Source organism: Narcine bancroftii, chromosome 10 (genome assembly GCF_036971445.1).
Source record: "Narcine bancroftii isolate sNarBan1 chromosome 10, sNarBan1.hap1, whole genome shotgun sequence".
Lineage (NCBI taxonomy): Eukaryota > Metazoa > Chordata > Chondrichthyes > Torpediniformes > Narcinidae > Narcine > Narcine bancroftii.
The window spans coordinates 13,583,152-13,601,884 of record NC_091478.1 but is presented as its reverse complement, the minus strand read 5'-3'; the positions used below and the strand labels follow the sequence as shown (position 1 = coordinate 13,601,884).

At 39.1% G+C, this 18,733-nt stretch overlaps 1 protein-coding gene across 39 annotated transcripts in view; it reads right to left on the bottom strand.

The window, feature by feature from the left end:
• tcf7l2 (transcription factor 7 like 2) overlaps positions 1–18,733 on the bottom strand; it is a 182,212-nt gene that overhangs the window by 91,324 nt on the left and 72,155 nt on the right. For 34 of the 39 annotated variants that reach the window (XR_011345349.1, XM_069899928.1, XM_069899931.1 and 31 more), the window contains exon 4: positions 15,252–15,353. The exons of the other annotated variants lie outside the window; for them this stretch is intronic. Coding sequence is in view for 33 of the 34 variants with exons in the window: in XM_069899928.1 (XP_069756029.1) it covers positions 15,252–15,353 (102 nt within the window). In the remaining variant the exon portion in view is untranslated. The remainder of the gene's footprint in view (positions 1–15,251; positions 15,354–18,733) is intronic. 39 annotated transcript variants of the gene reach the window in all.

Sequence of the window (18,733 nt, the reverse complement as noted above, 5' to 3'; positions counted from 1 at the left end):
AGATTCGGCTTGCTTTATTAACTGCTTTCTCAATCTTTTCTGTCACTATTAAAGATTTATAATCAGCTCTCTCTTCCTGTGCACCCAGCAAAATAACCATTTATTCCATATTATCTTTCTTTCCTCTTCCTTCTTACAAGCACCATTCTTGCACTAAATTTCATCTGCCAGGATGTGAAAATATCTAGTAACAAATTGTTTAACCAAGGTTTAATGTTTGAATACTTACTGCCTTACTGAGCAAATGAAAGAAGCAGCTAGTTACCATGCAATTAAGAACCCATTTCCCAATGATAAACCACCCACAGACAGCACATTCGTAAAACAGCTCAATAGCGGCACAAATTTCACCCCAACTCCGTGCAGCATGGACTGAAAGGCAGCATATTGATGAACCACTGCCCATCTGCCTCCTCCCCCCCCCCCCCACCCCCAGGATTATTAACAGTATCCAATTCTTGTTTTATCGCATATTAAAAACAATTACAGGAAGCTTACATTGAAATAGAAGTGTTTCAGTGGAAATGAACCGAACCAAGATTAATGGATACACACCTCTTAAATCAAACAGCACAATTTCAAGGCCAAATTTTGTGTCAAAATTGCAAGGACCCCCGCACACAAAAAAAAGACCTAAAACATACAACAGATTGACTTCGACGCTTATGCATTTTAAACACTATTCTGGGCTGCACACATAAATGACCCATTTTTTGATTCATTCGCATTTCTGCAGATTTTGGTCGAGAGCTGCACAAATCAAATTATTTTGAGCAAGAGAAAAGGTTTTTGTACCTAAAATAGTGACACCTACAAAGGGATAACACTGGACGAACAAGATTTTCCTTCCTTCCTGGGTGTATTTTATGGATTTTGGGCTGCTAATCATCAAAATCATCTTAAGATGTTCCCGTCACATTCGGCTTTTTAGATACAACCTTTTTTTTAATGGTTTCCTGTCATATTTTAAGTCTATTCGTATATTGTCCACAAAGCAAGCTGCTTCGGTCGGTCCAAGCATGCCCGGGCATGCACTCACTGCAGGTGCTAAGCAAATGTTGTCTTATGTTTGGGCATGCTAAGTCAGTACAGATGCAGACAGGCTATAAAAGATCACATACACAGATACTGTGCATTACATTGATATTGACTTAACGCATGTTGATGCGCATGTTCTTCATGCAAGACCATACTGATTGTACTTAACAATAGCACTTATCGTCTTCAGGAAGATTAAAAACTGCAGAAATGTTTTGTCAATGTTGCAACAGCTGTGATACATTCTGTTATGCAAGGACATTGCGTCATGGAAAAGCAGAATCAGGGCAAATGGAATCCATGAATGCAGGCTGACTTTTGTTGGACACTGACAAGAGAGGCATCAGATGCGGAGTATAAACGAAAATCAGCTGCAAAAACATTTTTAAGTCCGTTGATCTAACGCATGCGTCCACATCATCATCCGATTAAACATGCTAAATTCAATAAAGGTTAATTTAATGTTTCCGACATCCTACGTGATACAGCAAATCTGATATTTTCAGATTCCTTCAGCTTGAAGTTGTCTATCAGAATCCCCTTTTTCTTTTCTCCAGGAAGCCACCACCCCTGCTGAAAAAAAAATGTCGTCCAGCATTATTTGTCTGTTATCCCACAAATGAACCTTTTGATCATTTTTGTCGAACCTTCATTGTTATTTCTTCTTCAAAGGGGGAGAGCAAAAATTCCAAACACAAGCATTGAAAGCACTTTTGTTCTTGATAACTCTATAACCTGGGAGGTATAAAACTTAATGTGCATGCACCACCTCCCCAGGCCCAGTAAAGCCTGGACTACAGTAGAATTCAAATCTGTACTTCCCTGGGTCTGGAATTCAATAAGGAATCTGGCTTCAACAAGTTCTCACAGAGAGCCTAGGCACCAATGTAGATCTCATCTTCCCAAACTCGAGGAATGCAGTGCAAGCTGCTTTGGGAATGGGATGTAGGTCAATTCTTCACATGGGTAAATTACCACAACGTGCACCTCAGTGGCAGGCATGAAACACAAACAGCTCTGTTAAAAATCAATGTTGTTCTGCAATCAATAGACAGGAGGCAGCCCTGATGGTGAAGAAACAATTTTAGACAGCAACTTTCTCCATCTCAAAAATCAACACTCACAAATTTCGTTACATTTCCATCCAATAGTCCAGCTGATTGATAAGGAAGTTTTTGATGGCCGACTTTTATTTAAATGTCTGAATTAGTTTTCAAGAAAACAAAAATAAAATCTTCTACCAAGAATGAGAGAATTACATTGTGCAAATTCATTCTTGGATTTGAAATAGAGCCTAGATGGGTTAACAAAGAGGCACTGTCCTGTTGAATAATCATTTATAATTTTTATTCTTTAGGCTCAGATACAAATGAACATTCTATGAATGAAAAAGGGTACTTGTTATCATTCAGATAGTATACCAAGGAGAGGAAAAAAGGCGATATTATTCCTTTCCAGTGCAGCTCTGAGTGGGCTGTTCTTAACTCTACAGGCTGCATGACCTCAAATCTATGGCTCCATAGTCTTTTAAATCTTGCTTCTACGGCTTATTTTTAGAGGAACACTCATTCTCTGACTCCTTTATTTTGAGGCAGTGGAAGGAGAGGAAATTACTCCTGTTCTGTTCCCTCCCTGTTCAACCAAGTATGGGGAAAAACAATCGCATTCATGTGAACAATCTGTAGCTTGCTTGTAACTGCTAACAGCTACCCTCACAAGAGTCAAGGCTCACTTTCTTCATCTCCAGCACTGACCCCATCACATATCTTCCTCCACCAAAAAAAATCTAACCACCACAGATCTCACTGCTGCTTCTGAAACCCACTTTTACCGAGGTGGGAGAACTAGTCACCCTGAAGTAAAAACACAAAGCTGGAGAAACTCAGCAAGTCAAACAGTGCCCTTTATATAACCAACGTTTCGGACTTGAGCCCATCATAAAGATATACTTCAACCATGGTGTCTGAAAACTCCCTGAAGTAAGGTGGGGTTTTTTTTTGTTGTTTACGGTCAAATTCTTAGGCTGTCAATTTCAACATCAAGTTGCCAAAATCCAATCTGCTTAAATATAATTCAACCTGATCCAGGAATTAATGTGCTTTCCAGCAATCCTGGAAATGTCGTCACCTTCTACTGTGCGCACTTTTCTGCCAGATATGTTGTGACGATTCAGTTCACTTCATTGATCACCTGCAGAGGCGCCATGCTACGGTTAAGGTTAAACTTTCCGATCATTCAACCTGCAGCATGCATACTGCAACTTGAAGAGTTGCCCGGCTGTAGCCACTGGTTGAAGAGTTGCCCGGCTGTAGCCACTGGTTGAAGAGTTGCCCGGCTGTAGCCACTGGTTGAAGAGTTGCCCGGCTGTAGCCACTGGTTGAAGAGTTGCCCGGCTGTAGCCACTGGTTGAAGAGTTGCCCGGCTGTAGCCACTGGTTGAAGAGTTGCCCGGCTGTAGCCACTGGTTGAAGAGTTGCCCGGCTGTAGCCACTGGTTGAAGAGTTGCCCGGCTGTAGCCACTGGTTGAAGAGTTGCCCGGCTGTAGCCACTGGTTGAAGAGTTGCCCGGCTGTAGCCACTGGTTGAAGAGTTGCCCGGCTGTAGCCACTGGTTGAAGAGTTGCCCGGCTGTAGCCACTGGTTGAAGAGTTGCCCGGCTGTAGCCACTGGTTGAAGAGTTGCCCGGCTGTAGCCACTGGTTGAAGAGTTGCCCGACTGTAGCCACTGGTTGAAGAGTTGCCCGACTGTAGCCACTGGTAGAAGAGTTGCCCGACTGTAGCCACTGGTAGAAGAGTTGCCCGACTGTAGCCACTGGTAGAAGAGTTGCCCGACTGTAGCCACTGGTAGAAGAGTTGCCCGACTGTAGCCACTGGTAGAAGAGTTGCCCGACTGTAACCACTGGTAGAAGAGTTGCCCGACTGTAGCCACTGGTAGAAGAGTTGCCCGACTGTAGCCACTGGTAGAAGAGTTGCCCGACTGTAGCCACTGGTAGAAGAGTTGCCCGACTGTAGCCACTGGTAGAAGAGTTGCCCGACTGTAGCCACTGGTAGAAGAGTTGCCCGACTGTAGCCACTGGTAGAAGAGTTGCCCGACTGTAGCCACTGGTAGAAGAGTTGCCCGACTGTAGCCACTGGTAGAAGAGTTGCCCGACTGTAGCCACTGGTAGAAGAGTTGCCCGACTGTAGCCACTGGTAGAAGAGTTGCCCGACTGTAGCCACTGGTAGAAGAGTTGCCCGACTGTAGCCACTGGTAGAAGAGATTAGGATTTTTAAAAAAAAATATGAATCCACCCTGGCTTTGAAATGCCAAAATGACTGGTAAAATGATCCTTCTTTGCATTTCTGCTAGTAAGATTGCTACCAATCGCTGTCCTGCTGCATCATCAGTCACACCCTCATACACAGTCTATGCATCTCAATTTCTGCCTCATTTGGAAACTCCTCCCAGCCTTCACTGATCCATATTTGACCACAGGTGAGGTCAATCTGGGCAAAGGACAGAGAAATAGAAACTGTTACCGAAGTGGGCAGGCAGGCACCATTCGCAAGTTGAACGGTGTTTGAGGGCAAAAGCCGCAACAGTCAGCCTTAACGGCAAAATCAGCCCAATTAGAAAAATCCGTGTGGCCTTTTATCAAAGCATCTCAACTTATAACCCTCATTCTCAACAATAATTATAATTCGACCTATAAACCAAATGATTAACATGTGTTCTTCAAATTTTCTCTAAAATGCAATTAAACTTAAAACATGTTTCTTGCCTCTGCTCTTTGAACATGTTGCCTTTTTAAGGTAATTTCATCTGCTGTACAACAGTGCTTGTCACCTGCTCCCCCCCCACTCCTCCAATTTATTGTTAACACAGTGTGGCTAATATTTAAAAAAATTAATCAGACTTCCCTCCAGAAGACTCTGCTCCGAATGCCGAGGCCAAATCTAGAAGTCGTGGAATGAGAATCTTACAGTTAAAACTTCTCTTACATCTAACAAACACAGACTAGTGAAGTGGAGAGTTTTCAATAGAGACAGGAGAAGCTGAGATAATCGTTCACACAGGAAGATGTTCAAAAATCAGGGCCTGAAGAGATCAGGGAAAGTGGTTTAATCCAGTGTGAGTCAGATGCTGGGTGGAAGACGAAGAGACAAGAAATAAACCAAATGGTTTTTTTTAATCCTTTTTCCAAAACATACAACAAAATTTTAACCTGCAAAGTGTTTCACTGGTAACTTTCAAGGGAATTTGTCACTGTAGTGGAAACTGGAAATGGTAGGCATCTAGGATTAATGACAGCGCTTTTACAAGGACTAGCATAAAGGAGTTAAGTAGCATCTACTATTGCTGCTTGATTTATTTTTGCACAAAACCGTTGGAAAGTACAAGAGTGCAATGAGCAGTTCAATAGCATCTCGTTTCTACAGTGTTATTCTAGTTTAGCAAGTATAATGTTTAAGAAATCTGCAATCAGAGCTAGTGAACTTATTGCTGTAAGAAATTGAGATTGTTTTTGTGATACAATTGAACTATTCTCTAATTATTCTGGAGTAATTACCCAGCTGCTTTTTTTTAGGGGGTGGAGGAAAGGGTGTTTATTACTGCAGTTTCTTGCCTCTGCTCTTTGAACATGTTGCCTTTTTAGGGTGATTTCATCTGCTGTACAACAGTGCTTGTCACCTGCTTTCCCCACTTCCTCCAATTTATTGTTAACACAGTGTGGCTAATATTTTTAAAAAAATTAATCAGACTTCCCTCCAGAAGACTCTGCTCCGAATGCCGAGGCCAAATCTAGAAGTCATGGAATGAGAATCTTACAGTATAAAAGCAGGCCTTTCGGTCCACCATACCATGTCCAGTGCTCCCTTCAAATGATGGCCTGAGTTTCACGTTCATCGAGGCAGCAATAACGGTGCGATGACTACCCTCTGTTGGGAAAACACGAGGGATCAAAGTTTGGGTGAGATGTCGGTCATAATCCCCTCCTGATCTCAGCTGCAAATTGTGCGTGCAAACAACATTCAAGCCAAAAATGAAACTCGGCTATCTTACCTCAAGCCCTTTGAGGGATTCCCTTGTAAACTCTGCCCAGGTTCATCTCTAAACATAGTTCACAATGCTTCAGGTTCCCAAACCAATGGATGTATGGACAACCACAAGACAGATTCCTCAAGGTTTCAAACAATGAAATTCAAATAAAGGTTCTGAATGTTGAGCAGATTTCACTATATTTATTTTTTTTTAATTTAGACATACAGCATGGTAACAGGCCATTTCAGCCCATGCTGCCCTATTACACCCAATTAACCTGCAACCCCCAGTATGTTTCGAACAGTGGAAGGAAACAGAGCTCCCACAGAAAACCCACGCAGTCATGGGGAGAACGTACAAACTCCTTATATGCAGCGCAAGATTCGAACCCCAGTCCCGATCATTGTCTCGGTAACCGCCTTACTAACCATGCCACCACCGTTATGGACAAACAATACTTTGAGCTGTGTGGTTTGAAAAATAAATAGGTCGAGGCTTCCCCAAGACTTGCAGCCATGCATTTCCAGCCACATGAAGCTTTGCCAGTGGTGTGGCAAGGCCAGTGTTGCATCAATCAAGACTGGAGCTGCTCCTGTTCAGGAAAGGGCTGGTGAATTTGGAAAATTCGAGGACATGCAACTGTGATCTGCCACTCGTTCCAGAGTAGGATCGCCTTGATTTTAATATTGTAAATGTGTTTGACAAGGATTACTGGCATTCTTTATAGCCTAGAGCAGTGGTTCCCAACCTTTTTCTTCCAACTCGCACACCACTTTTAAGTATTCCCTATGCCATAGGTGCTTTGCGATGAGTAAGGGATTGCTTAAGGTGGGATGTGGGTGGAAAGAAATAAATTTGAAAAAACCACTGTTTTAATTGACTTGTGATGTGCCCAGTTTCATAACTCCAAAGGAAATGGGCCCAATGACAATTATTCTCAAGCAAAATATTTTAGTAACAATTGGGTCTAGAGCAAAGATTCTCAACCTTCCCTTCCCACCCACACACCATCATAAACAATCCCTTACTCATCACAGAGCACCGATGGCATAGAGCATACTTAAAGTGGAATGCGAGTTGGAAGAAAAAGGTTGGGAACCACTGGCCTAGAGCATGAAGAATGACTAAGTGCAATAAAAACTTTCTTTTCCTCTAAAGTAGGTTCTTTGAAAATGCGGAAGAGAGGAAACAAATGCTAATTAAGCTCATTATGCCCAACTTCAGCAAAATGAGTTCAATACTCAATAAAATACTCCTATTAAAACATAATCTATCCAAATGGCTAAATTATGAAACATGAACTGAAACAAATAATCAGCTCAAGTAAAAAGTTTAATGTCTTCCATGACAGAAAATCCAAGGCCATGGTAACGGGGAAGAAAATTCGACTCATCACTTTGTCATTGGGCAGCACTTACAAGTCAAGCAGTCCCAGGCCAGAATATTTCAAATGCGGCCAGTGATTCACATCTCGCTCTTCTATTCCCTTTTCTTTCTGCCATTCTCCAAGGCAACACAAACTTGCATTTATATAGCATCATAATTGAAAGGTCACATGAATTTCCTTGATTACCCTAGTAAACAAAATTTTAGGTGTCACAATCTCGAGAATGATTTAAAGAACCTTTGTTACACTAGCAGCCTGAAATCCTTCCAGAACGGATGGTTCAGTTACCAAATGAGGAAGCCTAGATTTTCGCTTCCATCAAAGTGTTAGATCAGCAGATGAATATTGTCCAAGTGGAAGGATGGTCATGAAGATAAATCCCACGTTATGTTGAAGAATGATACATTTCTCCTGATAGTTTAACAAAATCACTATTTATAAATCAAACAAATCTTTTGGCTCATTGTCAAATATATACAAAAAAAATTAAGATTCCCTACCTCCCGAACAAGATTAACTGTAACAAGGGTGTACCGTTAACTGTGTGAGCTACTCAGGAGCAAAAAGAACTTGTTCCATTCAATTGTTGCAAAGCTAATCTAAGCAAAATTAAAGCCAATACATGCTATTTTACATTAAGCAATGACAACAATTTTTAATAGGAGTCTCCTGCTGTTCAAAATTACCCTAGTGTCATTCTCAATGCCAGTTATAGATCAATGTTCCAAATATAATTATTTCCTACAGATACCAAGTACATTAAGACCTTCAGATTTGTCATAGACTATTAAATGTTCAAAAAGGGGAGGGGAAGTTAACAATAAAAAGTTTTTAAAAGTTTCACAATGATTTCATACCTGAAAACTGGCATTTTTTGGGTTTCCTAATTCATTCCATTTTGTATGGATTATGATGCATCTTTTCTTGTGTAGAGTTTGATTTGCACTACCAATATGTAGATATTCTGCCTGGCCCACTGGGAAAAAAGAATCTTGTGGCAGTGTGATGTCATGTCTGTACTCCAACAATAAACCTGAACTTTGCCAGACAGGATGGGTTTGTTTGCTTTGGCATGGAAGAGGCTGAAGGAAGTAGCAACAGGTCTACAGAATTTTGAGGTGCACAAATACGGTAGGCAAAAGGAAGGTTTCCACTCTCACAGAGATATTTACAAAAAGCCAGAGTAATTTACGGTTGGAAGCAAGATACTTAGAGAGAATCTGAGCAAGAATTTCAATACCCCTCCCTCCCCAGAGACTAGCAGTAACCCCTACCTAGATCCAGTTAAATTGTTTCGATCTGTACTTTAACCAATCCCATTTTTCTCTGTTCTCCCAACACCACCTTCTTCCAACTACATTTCTCCCTACCTTTGTTTGTCCAGCATTCTCTTGGCTCCTTCACTCTCCTTGCTCTCACCCTTTCCCACCTTAGGCTTGAAAAAGGATCCAACCAGAAACATGGACTAACAGTTTCTCTCCATGGAGACTGCCTGCCCTGTCAAACCCCTCCAGTTCCTTGTTTCCACACCCCTTCATCAACCTGCCCCCAACCCCAGGGAGCAGCTGGAATCTATAACACAGTGGATATACAATACTCTTTCACTCTCTTTCCTTTCCAACAAACGCAAACTAAGTCAACACAAACATACTCGTGTAACACTTTTAACAGAGAAGCTGTCAAAGCTACGTCACAGGAGCACAATCGGGGAAAAAAACTTGACATCGGACCAAAACAAGCAGATAATATGACACATTGCAGGTAATATGACACATCACAAGACTCTCAATTGAAACATTGGTTTCAGAAAGAGTTGTGGTGAAAAAGAAGTGTATAAAGAAAAAAAAGGCTGAAATTTAGAGAGCTCTAGATACACAGTTCTTGGCTGAAGGAAATATACCGACATGGATGGTCAAGAAATTGAACAGGAAGTTGAAACTTCACTGTTTGAGATTGTTGAAGCAATGTTGGCACTGGGCTGACAATAGAGCAGGGTTTCAGCATCGGTTTCTGACCTTAAAATGGTGGAAAGTTGAAGATGATTAACATCCGACTTGATAATTTGCCCAAAAAAATGACCCACAAAGGGAATATGCCTCATGTGTTGAGGTTCATCTGGAAGTATAACCAACATATCGGGTTATCTGGGACAGACAAGATTCCAGGGGAGTAGCAGTGTGACATTTACAATACTAAACTTGGCCTCATTTCCCCATAAAAATCAAAAGCTGGCAAAAGGAATGGAAGACAAAAAAAAAGGTTATTGTGGGAAGATTGCTTAAGGGTACTCCATTCAGATCCAAAGTAAACTTCGAATACTCATGTAAAACTGCTTCTCATGTCACTGGATATCAAAGTCAGATGATATTTGGAAGTTGAATGTTTCTATTTTTATCAATTAAAATCCTTTAAATCCTTAAGCATGCAGCACAGTTAATGCAATGCTGTTACAGTATAAGCAAACAGGCCTCAGTCCAACACTGTCTATAAGGAGTTTGCATGTTCTCCCCATTTATGTGTGGCTTTCTCCCAGGTGCTCCGATTTCCTCCCACCCTTCAAAAACTCAAAACAGATTGTTTTGAGTTAATTGGGCGGCATGGCCCGGAAGAGCCTGATAACGCGCTGCATGCCTAAATTGCAGTTCAACTTTGGAAAATAGGTTTTCTTTTGTATCAGTAAAGCTTCAAATCAACAATGGGTCAAAATGTTCATTCATTTGACTTTATAAATGTAGCAACTGGCCTTCAAGGCACTTGCACGGATCTCGGCCAATCTCGATGGACTTTTAGATGCACCAGTCATTGACATGGTGGTAGTGAAAAAAGGCCAGCCGCAAAAATGAGGGAAATCGAAAATGGGGGCCAAAATTTTTTTTTTTTTTTTTAAAAGCATGAAATGTAGATGTATTCCTGTGAAAGAAATCGAAGGTTTTAATCACAAGAAATTATGAGATTACGGTCTGAATTACTCGGATTATTAATAAAAATGTTGATTTGTCGGTGTTTTTATCCAGAGTGGAACTTCTGGAACTCCACAGGTGTCTACTAAGTGAAGAGTGGCCTTTATTTAAAAAAAAAACAAAAATGTTTCAAATTTATGTCTTCGATTAAAGCTCCATCTTACGGCATTCCTGATAAACCACAAAACTGCAAATAGCATTAGTTGTTCCGCTGCTCAAGAAATTTATTTTCAATCACATTTTTGAAATAATGCCATGAACTACCTCACTAGCTCCTTTGCCCACTCTGTCCAGCTGGTTTATTTGTGCTAAGTTTGGGCACGAGTCACGTGTAATAATTAGAACTTAGCTTTTCCGTTACACACACTTTCTGATCAATAAACGCACAACACACATACCCTTTTAATTACACGTATAGATGGCTAGTTATTAACGACACAGCGTGATTTGCCTTGACAATCCTGTATGTCACAGGAGTTCGACCCCTGGCACTAACAACATGTATTAATTTTACAGCTTGGCTGATAGCTGTGGCTTCTGTGCCTTCATTGTTGCTGAGCCAAGTGGGCTGCGTTAAAATAGAACACCTGAAATGCTGCCAGGAAATATAGCCATAATCTAAACTCATCAGAACAGCAAGGCTACAATTCAGACAGAGAACTTGCAATCAAAGTTCAAATTAGAATAATATATACTTGACTGAGACCAAGACCATTTTGTCATTAAACACACCATCAGCATACTGCAGTGAGGTGCATTGCTCAGTAACTTTTCCATCACCTAACCCCAAATCCATCAATTATGTTTTTACTGTCACCGTTTATATTGATGCATCAACCCAAGAAAGTTACATTTCCTCCTTTCCAGCTTGCTCTATTAAACATAGGTTTACAATTGCAGAACTGTAAAAGGTAGGTTAAACTAGATTTCAAGTCCATTTAATATGACCAAAGAGTCGGCGATACATTCCTATCAACACCCTGAAGGACAATGGATAATGCTGGCACCCTATCTGACTTGTTTAACTTCCTATCCTTGACTCAACAAACCATTGTAATATTTACAAAGGGAGTTATAATATTGAAAAGACATGAACAGCCTTGCATGTGGATATTTTAACATATTTTCAGTTTTGATTTTCAAGCAAGTTGTCTTTCAAATTATCCTCCTAGTTGTTTAAGACACTGTATCCAAACACATCTTGTTAGGCATAATCCAAAATTCTGAACAACACTGAGCACAAATTTCTTTTTGATATCTGTTTACATGGTGATGGGGAGGAGTAAGAATGTTAGTTTTAATATCAGCTTCTCACAAAATGCTTCTTTGTGATATTGGGAGGTCCCACACTACGTGGCGAACTCAAGTATTATGCATCTGGCATTCGGACATTAGTGTTCGGAGAAAGGCACGTTGAGAATTTTGAGAAAAACAAGTTGCCATGTTACTTGATTGCAAGCATTGGATGTGAAATATCATCAATAACCTTCTGTTTATTTTCGGTGGTCAAATTAATTTTAATTGAGCACATCCATAGAACACGAGCCAGTAACACATGTTCAGGACCTGCAATCAATTTGGAATTAGAGTGTTTATTATCTAGATAATGCAAATCTTGAGAGATGTACAAAAGTACTTGACTTAGCCACTTACTTCCATTTTCTAATAGTTTGCACAGGAACATCAATTTTCAATTTAAATTAGCTGACAATTCAAAAATGATGCTTCAAATATGGATACTTGTGTTACGCAACTAATTTTCAATCTCAAAATATCATTCTCTTACAAAAGAATGCACATCGTATCTCTGTCTCGTATAATGAAAACCTTTCACTGCCCTATAAATTAGGTGTTTTTAAAATCAGTTTAAATTGGAACAATTTACTTAAGTGTGAGTAATCAGAACTGAATCCGAAAGACTGCATACTACCTTTCCCTCAGTAGGCCTACTTTTCTCATCACAGGCAATAAACAAGTACTGTAATGGATCATGTTTTCCTTCCATGGTGATGCCTGAAGTCACAAAGATTAGCTGACATCCAGCCATAACAGGCAGGGCAATTATTTGGAACACTTGTAATGAACAGCCATCAGTTTATCTGGTCTATTAGAGGAAAGCATTTCTTGCTAAATTCGTAACTCCAAAAAAATTGATCGACTTTCGGTGTTGCTGTGAAAATGAGCCAACAAAGTAGTACAAACAAGACTGATAAATGCACATTATGCAATGGTTAATTATAATTTTTTACATCAATTATACTTAACACCTGAAAAGCTTAAAAAAAAATATGGTTTTCATGAATCAGATTTGTGTTTTAGATGTGGTAACGCTGTTGGAACTTTTTTTTCACACAGTTTGTTCATATATATTACACACACACACACAATCTTTTTGGAAGAAAGTACAATTGTACAAGATTAAAATACCTTTAGATCCGACAGTATTTTTATTGGGTAGTTTGCAACCTCTGAAAGGTCAGGGATTAGATAAATTACAACTTGCTTTTGTATATTTAGCTTTATCTGTAGCGAAAAAACGTTTTGCTAGTACGTGGAAAGATATGAATATGATTGATATTAATAGATGGCATAAGATGAAATATTGTTTAATAATGGGGGAAAATCACGTTTCACGTGATAACTATAGTTTTTTTATTAATAAGTGGTTGTTATAGTCAGAATATTTACATTTTGATTTACATTGATTAGATTTTAATATGTATATTTAATTTTTCTTTGTTTTTTTTCTCTCTTTATGGCTCTCCTTAGGAGAGTTGGCTGAAAAGGGAGGGGAGCTTCTTTTTTTTCTTTTTTCTTTTATATATAAAATATATCATTCATGTTTAGTTTATTGTTATATATGTTACTTATCTGTATTTTGAACAAATAAATAGTTTTTTAAAAAAGTTGTACAAACAAGAGGAGAGGGGGGGGGGGGAATGAAAAACGTGCACAATAGATGTGACCGGATAAAGCTGCCTCCAGGCTTTTAAGATAAGTAGCTCATTCCATACCCATTTTATAAATGTACCAACTGGACTATTAATCAGGTATTTAATAGAAATCAGGTGATTTGATGAGCTGTCATTGTGCCTTTCACCTTGATAACAAGGAGGTGGTGGTGAAAGAATCACCTATGGTGTAGTGCCCAGAGTTTCATTGAAGCAAAGAGCAAAGTTCAGTGTTCACTCGTGCTTGTGAATACAGAACAGCAAAGTCACAGGAGAAAACATCAACTACTTGCACAACTCGGTAGCTAGATTTGTACCATTATCATTCTAATGTAGGTCCCAGGGGAGCAATGCCCAAGAGCTAGCTCCTGGCATTTATCCCTGATAAATAAATCTGGCTCTCTTCTCAGAGCAACAAACTCACAAGCCTTCTCTTCCCCCCACCCCCCCCCCCCATTAAAAAAAAAGTCTACAAACCTGCTGCTGGGATAAGAACCAGAAGCTGATGCTCAAGTCGTGCTTCTAGAAACATTGTTAGTGACCAGTATAAAATAGAGCTACAACACTTTTACTTCGACGATTTCTAACTCGGCTGTTTCCGAAGTGGATTTAAGAAGACCACTTTTGAAATCACACGAGCATAGCTCCAAGACCCTTTTTGCTCCAAGACCCTTTTTTAAAAAATTTTAAATGATAAATAAATAGGCCGCCAATTTTACACAACACGCGCACAAGCAAAGATTTGAGAGACGGTAAAAATTAAAGATTCGTCATGGTCAATAGGATTTGAATTATTCCATTGTGATTGTGAAAACTGGAGTCAATTTCACTGTGCCGCCACAGGAGAAAAGCTGGCCAACTGTATTTATAAAAGATTAACACACTACATAACTTCCTGTACTTCAGAGGCATCCATTTCATACGATTAACTGCTAGCCCTTGTTCAGAACATTAAGCTCTTTCTCAGAGATTTCTTAAAATTTTCTGCAAAAGGAGAACCTGGGGAGGAACGCGAGTGGTGCTACAAAAACTAATGAATGAGCAGTTGGATATTTTCAAAAGGCCCCTTATTTCCCATCCTTCCCAAAGGCAGGAAGAAGCAGGCCTTATCAATACTGTACTTGTGTGACCATAAACTCTGGTATCATATTAATTTGGAATCACACACTATGGTCCAGTTCTTGCAGGGTGCCCAGACAACAGCACTTGCTGTGATGATAGAAAACTGCACCCAAAGACTCCGTGAACTTTTGCAGCACAAATTTCCCTCTTCCTCCCCAGGCCCCTGCCCTCTCTCTACTCCTCAAGGTCAATCACTGAGAGCTGTCAATTCAAGGAGATACCTGGCATCATGATGTCATCAAGCCAGCTAAATAGTGATTCACATTTCAGTATTCTTCCAGTCAACAAACACATAGAACTATACAATTTTAAAAACATTTTTTCAAAACATAACATTAAAATATAGTATTAGGTCATGCCAGCACAGTAAAGAGATGCACTGTTAGAAACTTTAAAACACCTCAGGTACCAAGCCATGACATTTTAAAGGATGTTACTGCATCAAAAATAGATTACAATGTCTAGGGATTGGTGGCTGATCACTGATTTTAAAGGTCTATGTTGAGGAAAGCTGCAAAACGTTGAACCATGATGAGGAGGAGAATCATTGCTGGATTTCACTTTATCTGATTAATCCTTCAAAGTTGTAGTCATACACAGCATAATGATGGCAAATGCGGACCATAAATTTATCACCATTTCTTTTTGCACCGAAGCTGGTTTTTTTAAAAAAAAAAGTGGCTTTAATTTTTGTTAAGTGCTACTTTGTTGAATAAACATCGTTCCAAATGATCCCAGTGAAGCAAAGAAAATGTGTGTCTAGCCACTACTTACAACAATGTGAGCTGGAGATGGGGACCTAGCATCCTTGAGTCCTTGCCTACCCTGTAGGCTCCCTGCCTGTACATCAATCAATGGCCATTTCATCTGCAGGTACTGGAGATGGGAAACAGAATAAAGGAAAATGATTAAAATAAAATAAAACAAAAACCTATAAATACAAATGAGCATACAGAAAATGAAAAAATTATAATGATGAATTGTCATAAACAAAACTTTTTCTGTGATGGAGAATAATGTCCTTCGTGCAACTCTGTCATCGTTTCACCTTGGGAACATTTGTACACTAAACAGTTTCAGAATACATTCCCAGTGCAACATCAGAACTAAACTGTGAATTTGTGTCACCTTTCAAACTAGTAATATGCTCCGCTTTTCAATCCTCCCATTATTACAAACCAGAGTGAAACAAATTCCACCACATCAGCACCCATTTATCATTTGACGACTTGGGCAAAACATTTTCATATAAAAGAGTAACACATTAGGAAAAGAACTGACATTACATTGTTGAGCATTTTTTAAAAATTTGCTAAACTCTCCAATTTAAAAAAAAATTATGACTGTAGAAGTGGTTGAATTTATGGTGACCTGCATTTAATATTACGACAAGTGGTTTCCTAAATATACAAATTAAACTCTACCACAATTTTTTGTCACTCTCAAGAGGCAGTCGAACCACATATCGAAATATTAATATCAACTAATTAAAATTTATCCATGCTCCAACTCAGGAAGCATTCACATAAAAATGCAGCTGTAGAGTGGCAAATGTTATCAATAATACAAGAGCAATAACAGAAAACTAATTCCATGCTTTTGTTCTTCTAACCAGTCCACTGGCCTACAATAGCCACAATTACAGCTGTAATGAGGAAAATATAAATTTCCCTAATTCTTTTCATTTCCACTAAAGAATACACATGTGGAACTCGCCACAAATAAAGGTTACTCAGTCATATCGTACTGTCAATGAACAATGATTTAATCAGGATCTCTGTAATCAAATGTACAGTTGCTAATGTTCCAAGAATATATTAGTGAAAGAAACATTAAAATGCATCATTAAAACAGTGTACAGTCAAAATACATTGCGCCTATTAGTGAAGGAGCTGAAATATAGTAAAGAAAATTGTTCCCAGAATGAGCAAGCTTTGTGGGATCAAATTCCTTTATTCTGATCTGAAGTTCAAATTCCCTTCCTTCCTTATCTACCTATTACCTTCTGCCTGTAGGATTGCACTCCTCACCCACCCCCCCCCCCTCCCACCATTTTGTTTGGATGTCTGTCCACATTTTGCCCCTACAGTACTTGGTAAAGAGTTCAAGCCTGAAACGATGGTTATGTATCTTTATCTTTGCCACATAGAGTACACAGTTTGACCTGCTGAGTTTCTCCAGCATTGAATTTTTTTTGCTTCAATCTAGAACCATCCAAGAAGACAAAGCGAGCAGGCGTCAAAAGGAAGAATTCTCAAAGACAGCAAACCAAGAAAACACAATAATTAACTTTTCACAGAAAGGTTAGTTGGATACTAGGCTAGCAAAAATATATAATTTGAAATAAATTTAAACATCAGAGGTTGCTCAGTAGGGAATATGACAAAGTGGGCCAAAATATCAGGGGCACCTCAAATCTCAAGAGTGGGTAAAAGAAAAAGTTGAAGGTCATATCAATTCACTGGGCCTGCCTGGATTGAATCTGCCAAGTAAAACCTTTAGGTTTGCAGCCTTAATTCCCTATACACAGACAAGGGATGCTGTCAGCTTTAGAGAAATAAAAGGTTTAGAGTTTTGCCATTAGCCAAATTTCCATCCATTCAATTGATGATAAACTCCCTTTGATGAAGGCCATATTCTGTTTTGCAACTTTTGTAAAATAATTGAATTGGGTCATTCATTAGAAATTATTTATCACGTTTTGAGTTGTGATTTTATTCACAAAAAGGTGCTCTTGAACTTTTTATATGTCGATGAGCGAGAGAGAGAGAGAGAGAGAGAGAGAGAGAGAGAGAGAAAACATCATATTGTTGTGGAGTAGCCTGGTAACAACAAATAATAGAACAGTGTCAAAAATAGCCTCAAGTCTCTCACTGTGAAACTGTTTCAAATTTGAACAGTTGCAATCAAGTTTCAATCCTTGAAAGTTCGCTATTTATAAACACACTCTAGCAATTGATTGTATGGCCTTTTACAATCTCTGTTGATACGCTTAAAAAGGAAGTCACACCAGACCCATTTTATTTTAAAAAGATTTACAATAAAAGATTAATGTTTTTTTTATTTTATTGCCACATTCAAAATTGGTGGATATTTCAGTGGAGTGCTTTTGAGATTATGGAGTCTGACAGAACAGTAACTAAAGACCCTTTGTCCTGCTTCACAATACCATAGATTTTGTTGGTTTTACTCATTTCTATTAGTGCTGCAAAGAGATGTTGACTCTCAATAATATGGATGCATCTAGAAGGTAGAAAAAGAGGAAGGATTAAAAGGCCAGTTCAGCACCGCTATCAGAAACTGATATGAATACTTCAGCACGTACCTAAAGGATGAAATGGACACTTTCTGTAAATGTGCTATGCTAGTTCAATTTCATTAGGATCGCCAATTAAGTTTTTTTTTACATTTGCATCCCTGCTGAGGTCACTTGCCTTCCATTTCTCTGACTCAACTAGGTCTTCAATGGAATTACTCAAAAACACATTGGTGCAGCAAGTAGAACTCCTGAATCTCAGCTCCAGTGACCAAGCTCAATCCCAACCTCTGCTGGTTGAAACATGGGTGTGCACATTCCCCTTGTAACTGGGTGGATGTTTCCTAGGTTGTCCGATTTCCTCTCATTTCAAAGACGTACCAGTTATGTTCATTGTGTGGCCTGGATTACCCAGAGTGTAGATGGGTGGTAGGAGAATCAGAACTTGAGGTGCATATAGGAAATATGGGAGGAGTGAGATTGCTCTGAATGGTATTCTTCTTTGTTGAATGGAAATCCAAGAGTGGATCCAGGAGAAGCAATGATTAAGGATACAGTGCACAATTTGGAATTGATCATTCTACATCTACAAGTTGAGATGTTGGAAGCCAAAGAGCATTTGAACAGGGACATATATTGGTTTCTGGAACCGATCAACACTGAGTAATGGAATTATTCAATTTCTCCTCAGCTACTACTTCATCTTCCTAAAACCAATCATCCAAATGAGGTAAACACTTAGAGCTAGAGATGAATTCACTGTTGAAAATATAGAATCTAATCTAGTATTAATTGTTCCATGCTTTGTGTATAACATTTAATGCAACTCTACTGCATTGTTCAAATCAGCTGTCTTGCAATTTTGCTTTCCATTCTCCAAATATCATCAGTATTTTCTAACTTGCATTCAACCCACTCTTTTAAAACTTCAATACAATTCTCTAGCCACGTTAATAGAATAATCTTAACCTTTATATCTGAAAATATTTTTTGCAATAGC